This window comes from Raphanus sativus, chromosome 5 (assembly GCF_000801105.2).
Source record: "Raphanus sativus cultivar WK10039 chromosome 5, ASM80110v3, whole genome shotgun sequence".
In the NCBI taxonomy this organism is placed as follows: Eukaryota; Viridiplantae; Streptophyta; class Magnoliopsida; order Brassicales; family Brassicaceae; genus Raphanus; species Raphanus sativus.
Window position 1 is genome coordinate 29,958,547 of NC_079515.1, and position 16,960 is coordinate 29,975,506.

General features: G+C 34.5%; 1 protein-coding gene across 1 annotated transcript; it reads left to right on the forward strand.

Moving 5' to 3' along the window:
- Positions 1–206: 206 nt before the first annotated feature.
- On the forward strand, positions 207–16,877 carry LOC130494968 (uncharacterized). The gene is made up of 5 exons (XM_056985845.1): positions 207–315; positions 404–493; positions 1,059–2,417; positions 3,217–6,086; positions 16,605–16,877. The coding sequence occupies exons 1-5, from the start codon at positions 207–209 to the stop codon at positions 16,875–16,877; spliced, it is 4,701 nt and encodes a 1,566-aa protein (XP_056841825.1).
- Positions 16,878–16,960: the final 83 nt, after the last annotated feature.

Genomic DNA, 16,960 nt, shown 5'->3' on the forward strand with positions numbered 1-16,960 from the left:
TCAGGAAATAGTCTTTTCATACGTACATATATGGAAAACCATTACACAGGCATTTACGGCAAATAAATGACTTCCAGAAACAAACCAATATTATTTGTAACTGTCAATTACATCATACCCAAACAGTCAGTGGTATTCTAAGAATCAGACTCATAACCCCCAAAACTTTACTTCCAGCTACGCTCTCTGCGAGATAGTCGATAGCAATGGTGAATAAAACACATAGAAGAGTTACAACTGCTGATCCAGAGGCAGGTGTGGACACTGACAGCAGCAGTGGAAGCGTCAGGGGGAACGAGGAATCCTTCAGTTCTGGTACGCCCATCTCTCTTTCCGTTTAGTATCAACGGTCAGCGAAACAGAGTATTGTAGTCTATAACATCTTCCACCGTCTTATCCACAGCTGGTGATCAAAACAGAGCTGTATCGCGATTGGCACGGCAATCCCGAATGCTGATTCGGTCCACAAAAACAGACAGAACGTCAGCAGTAGGTAAGTCACCACTATATTGTGATTAGCATCGATTTACCCAAACAGAATCACTGATACGAATTCGACATGACAATTCCGTAGCTAGCAAGAAACCAATGAAGAGACGCGGGGTCGGCAGGCCGATCATTCCGACAGGTATACTTATAAGTAGAACGTCATATTGCCTATTTTCACCATATATGTATCTCTGCGTATGTATTGACACTCCTCACAACCAAAACAGCGTCTCCTGCGACAACACCGATCACAATCAACGCCCAAATGCATATGACTCCCTCCGCGTCTGCCTCTCGCAATGCCAGACAATTACGGATATCAATTCGTAATCAAAGAAAAGCAAGCCGGTCAACTAACCCTGCGACCACAGCTGGTAGTTAGTTAATCATGCCTTACATTTAACAGATCACGAGCCATTATATATTTCTGATTTGGTTATATTATGTGGTATAACAGCGTCCTCTTCCAAACGCACAAGGGCTACACGTACGTCAACAACACTCCGGAATCGTTTTCATTGTATATTATCAATACATGATTCTAATCCGGTATTGCTCTCTTTATGTAGGTGGTAAGAACGTCAAACCATATAACAAATGGGAGTTAGGCTCATGTCCATCGTGTAAAGCAATATTGTGGAATGCTGAAGCAATTGCGGGTCAGACCACCAGAGAGAACAAACAGTACAGTCTATGCTGCCAGCGAGGTCGAGTGAGGCTTCCACGTGTTAGGGAACCACCACCTCCATTGCTAGCGCTTCTAGAGTCACCCAAATTCAGAACTCACATCAGAGTTGCTAACAGTCTGCTTGCCTTCACGTCCATGGGTGCTCAGATAGATCATACTGTGACTGGAACCCCCGGCCCTTTTACCTACCGTGTCCATGGCCAAATTATTCATAGAATAGGATCCATGCTTCCTGAGGATGGTAACGACCCGGGGTATCTGCAGCTTTATATTTTCGACACTGAAAATGAGCTCTCTAACAGAAAACGAGCAATCACAAAAGGTTCTTCCTCCATAGAACTCGAAGATACTATCATAGTCCAGTTGATTGAGATGCTCGATACTCACAACCATCTAGCAAAAACCTTTAGATTTGCACGCGACCGCTTCCAGGCTACAGGGAAAATCGAGTTCAGCATCAAATTAGTCAGTCAACCAAACAGAGGTCGTCAGTACGATCTTCCTACTGCAGATGAGGTTGGAGGCCTAATAGTTGGAGACTTATCTGCGACCTCAGTAGGAAGGGATATTGTGGTCGAACACAAATCTTCAGCGCTGCAGAGGATAGGTGATCTCCACCCATTACTGATGAGTCTCCAGTATCCTCTGTTGTTTCCGTACGGTGAAACCGGTTACAGCGAGAGAATCCCGTACAGAGGGCCTGAAGCATCCACGGTGAAGCGAGAATTCATGACTATGAGGGAGTATTATGCTTACCAACTCCAAACCCGACCTACTGAAGGGATGACAATTATTAAGGGAGGGAAATTGTTGCACCAGTATATCGTCGACGCGTACGTAGCTACTGAGACTGAGCGACTGCGATTCATAAGTCTGAACCAAAAGAAACTGCGAGCGGATCTATATAACAACGTATGTGACGCTGTTGAGGCCGGTGACGCAGATCCAGCACAAATCGGTAAAAAGGTCATCCTACCTGCAACCTTCACTGCTGGACCACGGTATATGGCTGAAAAATATCAGGACGCAATGGCTATTTGCCGTTGGTATGGGAATCCTCATCTATTCATCACCGTCACCGCCAACCCAAACTGGGTGGAACTCCGAGATCATCTTAGTGCATATGGAGGTGATTCTCCCAATAGTCGACCTGATCTAGAATGCCGAATTTTCAAACTAAAGCTGGATGAAATGATAGCAGACTTTAAAAAGGGAGTATACTTCCCCAAGCCAGATGCAGGTACACTCTTCTCTTCAACAAAAACTATTAACTACGTATAAATGAACAAAGAAAAATCAATACAATTATCCAGTAACCATGACAATCCATTGTAACATAACCACCGAAAACAGAAAAAACAAACAACAATTATTATTATTAGCAATCACAAACATTGTCCACTACAATTATAATAAATTGCTCTACTTTAAAATATCTATCTTTAATAATTTACAAGCCCTCACAAAATAATATAATATTATTTGAGATTTAAATCGCATCTGATTGATTATATTGTTTTATGGTATCGCACTACTTATACACTACAAATTCTGTCAAATCCGAATTAAGCTATAAACTCCACTAAATATATTCAGTTAATTAATATAATTGGAATTTCGCATAAACAACAAACTGACTAAACTCACAACATAGAGTGAGAAATTTTACACAAAATTATAACTGCGATAATACTTGGTTCAATCAGATTGCGAATTCATTCTTTTTGTTTGGGTCAAAAATTGCAAATTCATTCTAAAACGAGATTATTTAGCATTTCTATTTCGATGACTGACCGTTTACTTAAACAATATTTTCACACCTTTTGTTTAACGAGTTGCCTTGCTTCTGTACTTTTTGTAGTCACCCGTAATTCTTTCAGACCCTTATTCTGTAGTTGTATGAGTTAGCTCAGACTAATAATTTTATTACAGCCTTTAGTAAAAAAAGTTAAATCCTTTACCAATAAATATGTAAAAAATTACAATATTCTAATCTACTATTTTTGTTCTGTTTTGCCTCTATCCGTCAAATGTTGCAGTTGTCTACACCATAGAGTTTCAGAAAAGAGGGTTGCCTCATGCCCACATTCTATTATGGTTGAAAGGCATACAAAAAGAAGTTACTGCTGCGATCATCGATGAGTACATCTCGGCAGAGTTACCAGACAGAGAGACTGACAGAGAAGGATTCGAACTGGTTGAACGTCATATGATTCATGGTCCGTGCGGTAAGTTCCGCAAGAGCTCACCGTGTATGGACAAAGGGGTGTGCACAAAGAACTTCCCTAAACCTTTCTCAGAACATACAAGGATTGACAAATCTGGATTCGTGGTTTATAGAAGGAGAGCTGATCCCGGATCTTTCGTGGTCAAGGGTGACATCAGGTTGGATAATCAGTTTGTCGTGTCCCACAATCTTGCACTCCTAAAGAAATACCAAGCCCACATCAACGTGGAATGGTGCTGTAGAACCAGCGCAATCAAGTACCTGTTTAAATACATTACCAAAGGCGTTGATCGTGCAACTGCCGTACTACAGAAGAATGACCCGAATATGCTTAACGAGGTTGACAGATATTTGGAGTGCCGATACATATCAGCTTGCGAGGGAGCATGGAGGTTGTTCGCTTTCCCGATCCACCATAACCAGCCCAACGTCGTCAAACTCCCGGTTCACCTGCCAGGGCAGCATCTAATGGTTTTTGATCAATCTGATGACTTATCTCGAGTGATTTCGCGAGAAAATATTGAGAAGACAATGTTGACAGCTTTTTTTGAAGCTTGTGACACATATGAGGAGGCGAGGGAGATGACATACGTCGAATTTCCCTCCAGGTTTGTTTACCATTCAAACGAACGGTTATGGGCACCTAGGCAGCAAGGAGAAGCTATTGGTCGGGTCGTGTACGTAAGTCCAGTATCTGGTGATAGATATTACCTAAGGATTTTGCTTAATGTTGTGAGAGGTCCTAGGAATTATGACGCGTTGTACACTGTCGGTGATGTGGTTTACAAGAAGTTCAAGGAAGCGTGTTATGCACGAGGCCTGCTTGATGATGACAAAGAGTGGCATGAGGCCATAGAAGAGCCATCGTATTGGGCTACCGGACGGCAGTTGAGAAAATTGTTTGTCCTCATCCTGGTTTACTGCCATGTTGTAAGCCCGCTCAAGCTCTGGGAGCATGCCTGGAAGTTTCTAGCTGAAGACATTCTCTACATGAAAAGAAAGGAATTTCGCTTTCCAGGGCTTGACCTGCAGGACGAGCAGTTAAAACAGTATACTCTGTTAGAGGTTGAGAAACACCTGAAAGAGCACAACCAGACGCTTTCGGACTACGATGATATGCCACAGCCAGATAAATCAATTTTATCAGATTTGAGAAATCCTCATCTACGTGAAGAAATGGTCTACGACGTTCAAAAGGAGGCCGAGACACATAGCATGTTGTTTGATGCAATGAATGAGGATCAGCGGAAAGTATATCATGCCGTTATGCAGTCTGTCGAGAAACGGTCAGGGCAGTTGTTATTTGTTAACGGTGCAGGAGGTACAGGAAAGACATATCTATACCGGACTATCATCGCAAGGATGAGGTCAGTTGGCAAAGTAGTTATTCCAGTCGCCTCCGCTGGAATCGCCGCATTGCTTCTCCCAGGTGGGCGGACAGCACACTCGCGGTTTAAATTGCCATTGAATCTGGATGATCGTTCGATGTGTGAAATACACAAAGGCTCCAGCTTGGCGGCGTTGATATCTAAAGCGGAACTAATCATATGGGACGAAGCTCCGATGGCACACAGACATGCGTTCGAGACTCTAGACCGTTCCCTCAGGGATTTGTTATCAGATGCAGACCCAGAAGCTGCCAACAAGCCTTTTGGTGGCAAGACAGTGCTCCTCGGAGGTGATTTTAGGCAGATACTGCCGGTGATCCGACATGGAAAACGGACAGACACAGTTCTCGCATCTATTAGCAAGTCTTATCTGTGGAAGATGGCTCGAGTATTCTCTCTTAGCATCAACATGCGACTTCGGCAGGAAGACAAGGATTTTGCTAAGTGGATATTACAAGTAGGAGACGGGGAAGCTCAGACACTGACTTCGTATAAGCCAAGTCATGACGAAGGTAATCGTATTTTGGTTGACAAACGCTTTTTACTCCCTACCTCTGAAACTCCACATGAAGCTTTGGCAGATGCTGCATACCCAAACTTCCTCCATAATTACCGAAACAAAGAGTATATAACAGAGAGAGCGGTCTTGACGCCTACAAATAATACAGTGCATGAAATCAACGCTTACCTCCTCTCTAAGATCCCATCGCAAGCTAGGGAGTATCTGAGTTCTGATTCCATTGAGTTAGAAGCTACACCAGATGATGATTGGACCAGCCATTACCCTCCAGAGTACTTGAACTCCCTAGAATTCCCAGGCCTCCCCAATCATAGGCTCTGCTTGAAGGTGGGAGCACCAGTGATGATGCTGCGCAACCTAAACCAAAATCAAGGATTGTGCAATGGTACAAGGATGATGGTCAGTAGACTAGGCAACCGCATCATTCAAGCGGATATCATGACGGGGACAGATGTTGGGGAGCAAGTTCTCATACCTAGGATACAGCTAAGTCCCACTGACACCATTCATCCCTTCACTTTTAATCGAAGACAGTTCCCGATAAGATTGTGCTACGCCATGACAATAAACAAGAGCCAAGGCCAGAGTCTGAACCATGTTGCCCTGTACCTTCCTCGGTCCGTCTTCACTCACGGACAACTGTATGTGGCCATGTCTAGAGTCACTTCGCCAAATGGGCTAAAGATACTGGACGAGACGTCTGATGAGGAGGGCGAAGATGGAGTGACCAATATCGTCTACAGGGAGGTCTTCGAAGACATCAAAGTGACACAGGTTAGAGCCTCAAATATGTTCCTTACGTTTCTCTATAGCTCAATAATTTTCCCTAAACTAACAATCATATCATGTTGTGCGAAACTGGACATCTAATTATTCACAGTGACCTTCACACTGAGATACAAAAGGGTCCCGACGACAACAATCAGGCTTCCAACCAGATACAAGCTTCTAAGATGACAACCTCTTTCATAAAAAAAAAAAAAAAAAAAAAAAAAACCAACACAGAAACTAAGGATCACCAAATTTCTTTGAGAATGTTACGTTATACGTCTTTGGATACATGATCTCCCTGCTTATTCTGATTGTTCATGCCTTAGCTTTAGCTTTGTTTAGATGTTACAGAGAGCCTGGATTCCTTTTGGAAAGTTCAAAGCTTTGTTATAAATAGAAAATTTGGTGACAATGAACGTTCCTGTATTCCTCATGTGTCTTCTTCTAAGATGAGTCCTTTAACAGCTTCCTAAATCCAGTTTGGATTATTTCCTTAAATTCAGAATTTGTGTTTAGCTGGTAATCACTAAATAAGTAATCTTCTCTGATCCGGCTCATACTTATCTGTTTCATATTAATATGGCATTACAAAAAAATTAATCTTCTCTGATCCGGCTCATACTTATCAGTTTCTATTTATAACGTCTATCGCACAACAGCAACCTATAGTCAGCCATACTACCTTAGTAAGACAAAATTATAATTGGTATTACATAGTGAAACATATCCCGCCCGAAGGGCGGGCCAATTCTAGTAGAAAGTAAAGAATTGTGACTGGGAGCTTTACATTAATTAAGAGTATTAATGTGCTTAGTATATGTCCCAGAGTAGACGTTAGTGAACAAAAATAAGGTAGCTAGGGTTCCCACCATTTTTTACGGTTTGTTAACCTTATCTACGCTAAAGAATATTACTAGTACCTAAGCACATTCAATAAAATTTTATGTGTATATTTAAAAATATACTGTTTATATGATGAAAACTATATTAACCTAGAGTAGTCTAAAGGAAATGAGAAATAGTCAAAACTAACATATTGTTAATACCACTTTCATGTTTAGTTTAACCAAATTAACTCACAATTTTAAAGAGATAAATAGACAATTATAATTCTAGTATTAACTGATCAAGATTTATGGTTTAGAGTTGAGACGTGTGGTTTTAAAAAGTGAGGTTTATGATTTTAATAAATATTTAAATAAATAACTAATTAAAAACTAAAAAAAATTCTAAAACAATTTTTGAATTCCTAAAAAAAATTTTGAAAAAAAAAATCTATAAAAAAATTCGAATTTGAAAAGTTATAATTCGAAAACTATAAAAAGTTTATCTTTATCTTATTTAATTATTTATATATCTATAAAGCATTGTATTAAAGTATCTTGTCTTTTTAATGAAAAATATATTTTTGAAAATATTTATTTAATAAAGATAAACATAATTAATTGTACCAATAATGTGGTAGAAGCGAAATGTTCTCGAAGGAAATTACAGATTTCAACATGAATCATTTTACTGGGCATTTTTATATCTAAATATTTTTACAGTATCAATTTACTCTTAGCTAACTTTTTGAAAAGTAGCTAACTATTAAATTTAAACTAAAGTCATTATCGACTCAAAATTAACTGATACTCCCTCCGTTTCATATTAAGTGTCGTTGTAGAGATTTTTTTTCGTTGCAAAATAAGTGTCGTTTTCGAATTTCAATGCAGAATTTATTAATTTTATTCTGTATTTTATTTTTCTATTGGTCGAAATACATGGGTAATAATGTTTTTGTATGGAAAATATGCAAAATTTAATGATTTCTTAATCCGTGTGCACAACTCTAAAATGACACTTATTCAGAAACAGAGGGAGTATATAATATATGTTTTTGAGTCAGATACCACCGCTAAACTTGTGGCAAAAACTAACTAAATTCTGCTAATTAATCAGAAACTACACATATGGCATCTGAACTGAAAAAACTATATACGTAACATCTTCACCAACCTTATTTTTGTAATTGATTTAAATTTGATATTTATATTTGTATGAAATAAACTTTTAACTATGATTAAAATCTGAGTGATGTTAAAATTAATATATACAAAAATATGACAAAATGAGGCGAAACATACTAATTCTACCGAAAAAAACTTATAAAGAAAGTAATTACTTGATCTTGCAGCTCCGCTTCAGTCCCTCTCATCCCTTGCTCTGGTAACGCTGCGTCCTCTATGAGGTCGTTCTAAGCCAGATATGGTGTTTCCGCTCCTATGTACCTCTTTGTAGTCTCCCTTTTTAATTGTGGTGATGGTTTACCTAGCCGAAATTTGTGCTCTCGATTCAAATACGATGCTCCTGGTGTGGATCTGTTCTCAATTTAGATCCAGCGCTTCGCGTAGATCTAGGAGGCTCTTAGTGTTGTGGGAGTCCCTTGAGGAAGACGATTGCTCACCACTCCTGTCTCATCCTCTCATTTGGAGTCTTAGTGTGGTGAAGATCTTGTAGATCTCGTCTAGCTTCTCCGAGTTATGCAGCGTTTGGATCATTGGCGGTCCCTTCCAAGTGCTTTCTCCTTCGTCAGTGAGACTGGATCTCTTGTCAGGTCGTGAGTTGGAGCAGTTTATGATCCGGTCATTTGCTCGAGTTTTGTTTTCCACTGGTGGTATCTGGTAGGTTGCATAAAGTCAACAGAGGATGGCTTCTTGACTCTCCTCATGGTTGTCTCATGTGTCGGCGCATTGTGGTTTTGCTTTGACTCTCCAATTCGAACCTCGTAGTTGCTCTACATTTCAAGTTTGTTTGCTCTGAAATGGGTTGTAGTGGTTTGTTTTGATAAGTGCCAGGATGATAGTTGGGCATTCGGTATGCGTACTCGCTTGGTGTTGGCTGCTTTAGAGGTTGTGTACCCTTCCGGTTAAAACAGTGCATACGGTCCCGGTTGGCGGGTTTGGAGGTGACAATCTTTGAGTTTTCCCCCCATATAACGACATAGTCGGTTGGTGCCATTTCTTTGTACCACCCGGTGGATATTGCCGGATTGGTAAATAGGTCCATACTTGTGATTTTTTGGTTTTGGGAGCGGCATGTCTTTAGGAAGCTGTAAGCACCGTGTATTTACGGTTTGAAAGCGTCTTTCTCTAGGGTTCCTGGTAACTGTTGGATTTTTCCTCTGTTCCAGTGTCTTTGGTCTGAGTTTGCCTTATTGTCTTTCAATACGGTTATTTGCCTTTTTAAATTTAATTATCGCTTTACGTTACTAGTTTATTATGTAAAATCTGTTAAAATCTGAAAAAATGGTAAATTTAACATTTTACAAAAAGAAAAAAAATGATAAAACTTAACGTAAAAATGCAATTTCCGAGTAGTTTAATGATCTTGCTCATCAGCATCATCCCGTTACACTGGCTTAGATCAAAATCTGTTTTCATTTCATGGATACAAATTCACTCCAAAGAAAGAAACAATAGTAAACACTAAACAACAACCGTATATGTGTTTGGAGCAATGATAATAGACCAACAAATCTTCCCTCGACTTAAAATATAAACCCTTCAAATAATTTTTTTTTTTTGTAAACTATCTTCAAAATAATTATACATATGAACAAAAAATGAATGTATGTATGAAAAGGATACTAATTGGAAGTGAGAGCAAGCTGTGTGGAACTTTAAAGAAGTATATATTTGGTGATTAGTCTGAAATGGAAAGGGAATAGAAACTCCAACGTTCGTTTTCTTGAAGTTTGTTTTCTTATGAGTCTTTTGGAATTTTATTGCGGAATTGATTCTTGAAGCATTTTTTATATTTCTTTGGTAGGTTTGGTTGTGGTTTCAGACAGTGGCAAAACAAATATTTTCAAATATATATATATATATATATATATATATATATATATATATATTTTTTTTTAAAAAAATTAAAAGGTGGAGGTTTGAATGTATAGTTCAGCAGGTTTCTGTTTTTTAATCAAACTAGACCAAACACCAAACCAATTTGAATCAAATTGTTCTTGTTTCAATGGATCTTAAATAACCTTATTTGAACTATCTGATAACTAAAATAAATGATCCAAATCGAATGTCAATACCTAATTAATGCTAAACCTATAAAAAATTGCAAGCGATCATCTCAAAATTTGTTATTTTATTCAAATATTTTTAGCCTTAAAATCATAGAGAGGAAGCCTTTTTGCGCAACCAGAGAGGAATCTTTAGGAATACATTTAGTAGTGTTGGAGAATAAAAACGACCGTTGATGGTAACGTTGAGTGTTCGTGTTCTTCATATTCGCCCTTTTTGTTATTATTATAATAAATAGAAAAAAGAAATTTGATGCTGATTTAATTAGTACTTCACCAATTAAGGAATAAGGTCGTGAGAAAATATGAGTTTCTTCCCTTTTATATACTTTTATCGTTTGGTTTGGGCATCTACGTTCGATGTCGCTTGTCTTATTCATGATCTCTTTCCCAAAAAAAAAAGTGACATCGAATCTGGCTTCATTGCCAATATTAAAGATTTTATTTTTATAAATTTTGGACGATGCCAATTAAACCACCAGGAACCAGGACAATATTTAAAAAAAAATTAAACGGTATAAACGCATTTTATTACTTTTTTGTTTTGCAGTTTTCATCATTCCAATATTAATACATACTCCCTCCTTTTGAAAATATTACATATTTTAGTTTTTCACATATATTAATAAAATATATTAAATCTTATTTATATGCATAAAAGTTTTTGTGATAATTTATTTTCTATAATTTTAGACCAATAAAAATTCAGTAAGTGTTAAAATTTGCAATTAGTAAATAAAACATACATTAAAAATATAAAAGATAGATCGTTTTAAAATGAAAATTTTCATTAGAATATGTAATCTTATGAAACGGAGAGAGTAATTTCATTCTGTTATACATATCATAAATAAGTTGTATTCAATATCTGATGTTGTAGGGGAAATCGGCCAATTCATACCTCAACAGAGGACCGCAGTCCCGATCAGTACATAAACTCGTACCATGTGCTAAAACATACATCAACACGTAAAAATTTCAAATTTCATACATCAACTAACAAAATCCGGCTTTTACATACATTGACCGTTTATCCGTTAGTCAAAAAACGGAATCTAAGCTATCTGTTAAATATTGATTACGTGGATTTTTTATATTTTAAATAATTAATAATTAATAAAAAATCTAAAATAAAGGAAAAGAAGGGTATTCGAAACTGGGTCTAGACAACACATCCACTGGTTTTTTAAACACTGCGACAAACAAGATTTATTGATTGTATTCTCCATAGATTCTATTTCTACCTAATACATATTTCATTCACATATGTCAATTCTCTCAAATAATTATTTAAATAAAAAATGAAAATAAAAAATTTACTCTCTCAGGTAATTGTTATCGAAATATATATATTTTTAAATTCAAAACTTTTATAAAAATAAATATTTCCATTTTTTTCAATGTTTTGAAATTTTTTAAAAGGCAATTCTCCTAAATAGACTATTTTGATATAAGAATAAAAAATAAAAAATAAAAAATAAAAAACATGTAATCTGGAACTATAAAATAAATATTTTTAATAGGTAAAAAGATCCTTATATCCTAGATATATAAATAGAAATAACTAAAAATAAATAAAAAGAAAAACATATAATCTGAAACTATAAAAAATAATTTTGGATATAAGGATCTTCTTACCTATTAAATGAAAAAAAAAATTGGTCATTTTCATCCCTAGTATTTTTTTGTGACAAAAATTTGAAAATAATCTATTTGGCAGAATTACCTTTAAAAATTTTCAAAACATTAGAAAAAAAAACTGGAAATCTTCTTTTTTTTTAATAAAAATTTTGAATTAAGAAATTATATATTTCGACAAAAATTATTTGAGAGAATAAATTTTTATTTTCATTGTTTATTTAAATAATTATTTGATAGAATTGTCATATGTGCATGAAATATTTATTAGGTATAAATAAAAACTTTTTTTTTTTTTTGATCAAAAAATAAAAAAAAAAAAAAAAAAAAAAAAAAAAAAAAAAAAAAAAAAACCAGTGTTACAGTCCCGATCAGTACATAAACTCGTACTCGTACCATGTGCTAAAAAAACTATGGAGAATACAATCAAAATATCTTGTCTGTCACAGTGGTTAAAAGACCAGTGGATCTATTGTCTAGACCCAGGTTTGAACCCCATTTTCTTCCCTTTTTGAATTTTATATTATTTATTAATTATTTAAATAAAAAATCTACGTAATCAATATTTAATGGACAGTTTAGACTCTGTTTTTTTTGACTAACGGATAAACGGTCAATATATGTAAAAGTCAAATTTTGTTAGTTAATGTATGAAATTTGAAATTTTTACGTGTTAATGTATGTTTTAGCACATGGTATGAATTTATGTACTGATCGGGACCACAGTCCTCTGTTGAAGTATGAATTGACCGATTTCCCGATGTTGTAGCTGTAAATTCGACATTTAAGGCTCTACAAGATTTAGATCTGTAATTTTGGAAGCACTCCCACAATTCGTCACTTAGCCCTTAACCCAATGAAAGTATATATGACATAAAAGATCCACGTTGAGGTAATATATATGGTCTTTGAACCCATAATATGAACTACCAAAATAATCACATTGCACTATTTCAGTTAGTTGAAGGGGATGAAGCCAAATGTCAAATCTGTTTATCACAGCCGCCGGCTTAGCGAATGATATTTACCTTTATGAAAGAAATATTTTATTGGAAACCCCACCAACTTAGTTTAGCTTAGAAGAACATATTTACAAGAACATCTCCAATCATACCACCAAATTTGGTGTTATCAAATATTTTTTGTCATCTCCAACCATAATTACAAATATTATACCAAAAGTAATATTATATTATTTAATATTTTTTGTTTTAATAATATTTTTACTTTTGATATTTAAAATTGATAAATAATTATTTTATCACACTTTGATATTATGTTCATTAAATTTACGTAACTATACATTTAAATTTATGTTATGGTTTAATAATATTATACATGTATTTAATTTACATAAAATACTATAATCAAAGTTACAAAACATTAATTATGAAAATCACATAACATAACAATATAATTATTTTAATAAATTTGTATTAGTCAGTAATACATGTTTAACTATATTATAAAATAAAAGAAAAACTATTTAAAAATTTGGTGAATTTAGTAGTATTAAATACAATTTAAATAAAAATTATAATCAATATTCAAATAAAATAAATGATAATAACTATTTAGTGTTTCTTATCTAAAAATAAAATAAAATATAAAGTTCTATGATATTTTATTTTAATAACATAAAAATTATTATAATAACTTAGTGATTTTACCTGTAATCAAAATAAAAATACTTTAATTATGTAAAAATAATTTTAAAATATAAACGATACTATATATTTATGTTTAATTACAAATTTGAAATGATTAATAATATAATTGAAACAAATTTAAACTAACTAATAATAATAATTGAACTATATTATTAAATGAAAACACAATAAAATATGTATATAAAATATTTGGTGTAATGAATAGTGTTACACCAAATTTGGTGTAATACTATTCACTTTACACCAAATTTGGTAGAATTGTGTAATTTTTGGTGTCCCATTGGAGATGAAATTATACCAAATTTGGTGTTTTGGTGTCCTATTGGAGATGGCATAAGGCTTTCTACCGAAAGTGTTTAGAAAAAAAAAGCTTTCTACCAAGAACAATGCATATACATTGTATGAACCCAACAAAACTATTCCATACACATTATTTTTGCAAATTGATTTTGATTCATGTCTTCTGTACAATAGCTAAATTAAATGTGACATGGATAATTACAATTAATGCTTATTTATGTTTTGATAAATTTTTTAGAATATGGTAATAAATTAGACATCATTTAAGTAAATTTATTCAAATATGACACTGGATAATATAATAACACTTTATAAATTTTGAAATGTTATTCATTTCTATTTTAATAATTATCAATTTTATTACTAAAAATATTTTCAATTTTTTAAAAAATTATGTATTTTAATAGTAATATTATTAGTTTATTTTATATATACTATATAAATTTTAGAAATAATTTTTATTTTTATTATTTTGATAATTGTAAAACTTTTACATCTAATTGTTTCTATTAATTGTATACAAACTGATTTATTCTTAAATATAATTTAAAATAAAAATATCTATCTTGATTGCCATGCCATTTCTCTTCTTTGATTTAATATACCAAAGAGACAAATACCAAATCTGGTTATTGTTTAGGTACTCACATCCGAACTCCTTTATATAATCTAACCATCGTTCGGAAATGCTGAATTAAAGCATTGAAAGACAAATTCTATCTTTGATTGCCATGCAATTTCTCCTTTTTGATTTAATATACCAAAGAGACAAATACCAAATCTGGTTATTGTTTAGGTACTCACATCCCAACTCCTTTATATAATCTACCATCGTTGGGAAATGCTGAACTAAAGCATTGAAAGACAAATTCTATCTTTGATTGCCATGCAATTTCTCTTTTTTGATTTAATATACCAAAGAGACAAATACCAAATCTGGTTATTGTTTAGGTACTCACATCCCAACTCCTTTATATAATCTACTATCGTTCGGAAATGCTGAACTAAAGCATTGAAAGACAAATGCTCCAACAAAACTGAAACATTTTCTCTGGAGAATTCTTTCGCGATCTTTTGCAACAAGAAACAATTTGAGAAGAACGCATATAACAACAGATACACAGTAAAAACTATTTTATATGGCTGAAGAAACTGAGGATCATCTGTTCTTTGAATGTATGTATGCCAAGCGTATATGGAGAGCATCGGGCATCTCAAACATGGTAATGAATAACTAAACAATTTCTCTGGAGGAAAATTGAAGCATATATACAATTGGGTCTGGACAAAAAATGGGAACCAAAAAACTGAACCGAAACCTAACCCAAATATTCGAATCAGAACCGAACTGAACCGGAACCAAACCGAAAACTGATCGGTACCCGAATATATAAAAATATTAATTATATATATATATAACATAACTAAACATATATTTATAACTCAAATTATTTTTAAAAGAATCCAAAAAAATTTGAAAATAACTACATTATTATAAAATATCTGAACTATTCAAAAGTATCAGGATAATTTATCTGAAATATCCAAAGTAATCTAAAATATTCAAACTTCTTATCTAAATCATCATAATTAATTGATATTTTATCCTAAATAACCAATATTTTATCTGAACTATCCAAACTACCCAAATTATCCGAACCCGACTCAAATGAGAATCAAAATTATTTCAGGTATTTTCCGGTTCCTAGTTTTACTATCCGAACTGAACCCGAAACTATCCGAACCGAACTGAAAATAAATCAAGTACTCAATGGATCCTCTAACTCCCTATCCGAACTACCTAAAACCCGAAATACCTTAACCGATACCGAAATGTTAGGTCTATATACAATCTTGTTCAACTCAACTACTTCATTTTCATGACCTACCTTTTTGGATCTTAAGGAGAATTTGGAAGAATAGAAATGTTCTAATTTTTCAACAAAAATAACTTTTCTGGCAAACCATGTTTGACATATGCGAGGAATGATTTACATGGAAGGAAGTCTATTGGAATGTTATCTACAGACATCCCAAATGTGAGGAGTATAGAAAACCATCATCATTAGACAAGGCCACCTTCAAGATAGATTAAATGTAACACTGATGACTCATTTTATTAATGCAGAAACTGCAACTAAAGCAGGGTGGATGATACGTGATGAACATGGAACTTATAAAAGGGCAGTAGGATGAAAAGTTCAAGACCCATTGGAAAGTGACTTGAAAGCTATATTGATGGCATTACAACATTGTCCGAGTCAAGAATATTGTGGTGCAAATGCCATATTGGAAGGAGATATCAAAAAAGCAATAGATATCCTTAACAACAAAATTTTATATTATATAATTGGATCATAGAGATCAAATGGTGGGCACAAAGATTTGCAGATATTAAGTTTCACTGGATAAAAAGAGAAAGGTGTTGTTCCTTTGTACATCTGAAAAATGCATCTAGATGTTTCATTTAGATTTTTAATTCAGATGTTACATCTGGATGTTGTTTGTTTGTAGTTTGGGTTGTGCATCCAGATGAAGCATCTAGATGCAATTTTTTTAATTCAAATGTCACATTCAGATGATTGTTAATAAAAAGTCAAAATTACATTCAATGTAATTTTGGCAAGAAAATATAATATTGAACGGAAAATATAATTTTACGGTTGTAGCAGAAAATCTGAATTTGCAGTTTTAGCCTAAAGAGTTAATATAATTTAGTTAAATCACATCTGATTTTTAGCCGTACTTTGTTATTCATCTTGAAAAATCACATCTCGGCGTAGTGGAATGTGTAACCCGCCTGCTGTCTCATTCAACTACATTTGTTCCTGTAATCTATAGCCTAACAGAAGGCAGCGTCGAGGGGCTTTAGCAACTCGACTGAAAGGAGAGGAGAGAAATTCCCATACAGCCAGCGGGGAGGATGGCACTACAGGCAAAGACCGTCTGGCGAAAACGCCGCAGGCGCGAAGCGTGGTAGGCCTGCGCCGGGTGAGCATAGGGGGAAAGGGATCCCGGACGGTGGAAGAGCCAGGGGAGGCCGGGTCATTTGACGGAAATGGAAGGAGGAACCCCTCTTATAGAAAGCCCTATGAAGTTAAGGGAAGTGAATGAATTCTTGGAAAAATAGGGAGCGAGCCTATATATAAAAGGAGTAACCCGCCTGAATTTTACTTTGGCTATCTCCATCTCAAAAG

Bases quoted from the DNA above. Each gene is read 5' to 3' on its own strand.
- LOC130494968 (XM_056985845.1), top strand. From the start codon at position 207: ATGGTGAATAAAACACATAGAAGAGTTACAACTGCTGATCCAGAGGCA. The intron at 316-403 runs GTACGCCCATCT...TCTTATCCACAG, and splicing joins CGAGGAATCCTTCAGTTCTG to CTGGTGATCAAAACAGAGCT. The intron at 6,087-16,604 runs GTTAGAGCCTCA...TGTAATCTATAG, and splicing joins AAGACATCAAAGTGACACAG to CCTAACAGAAGGCAGCGTCG.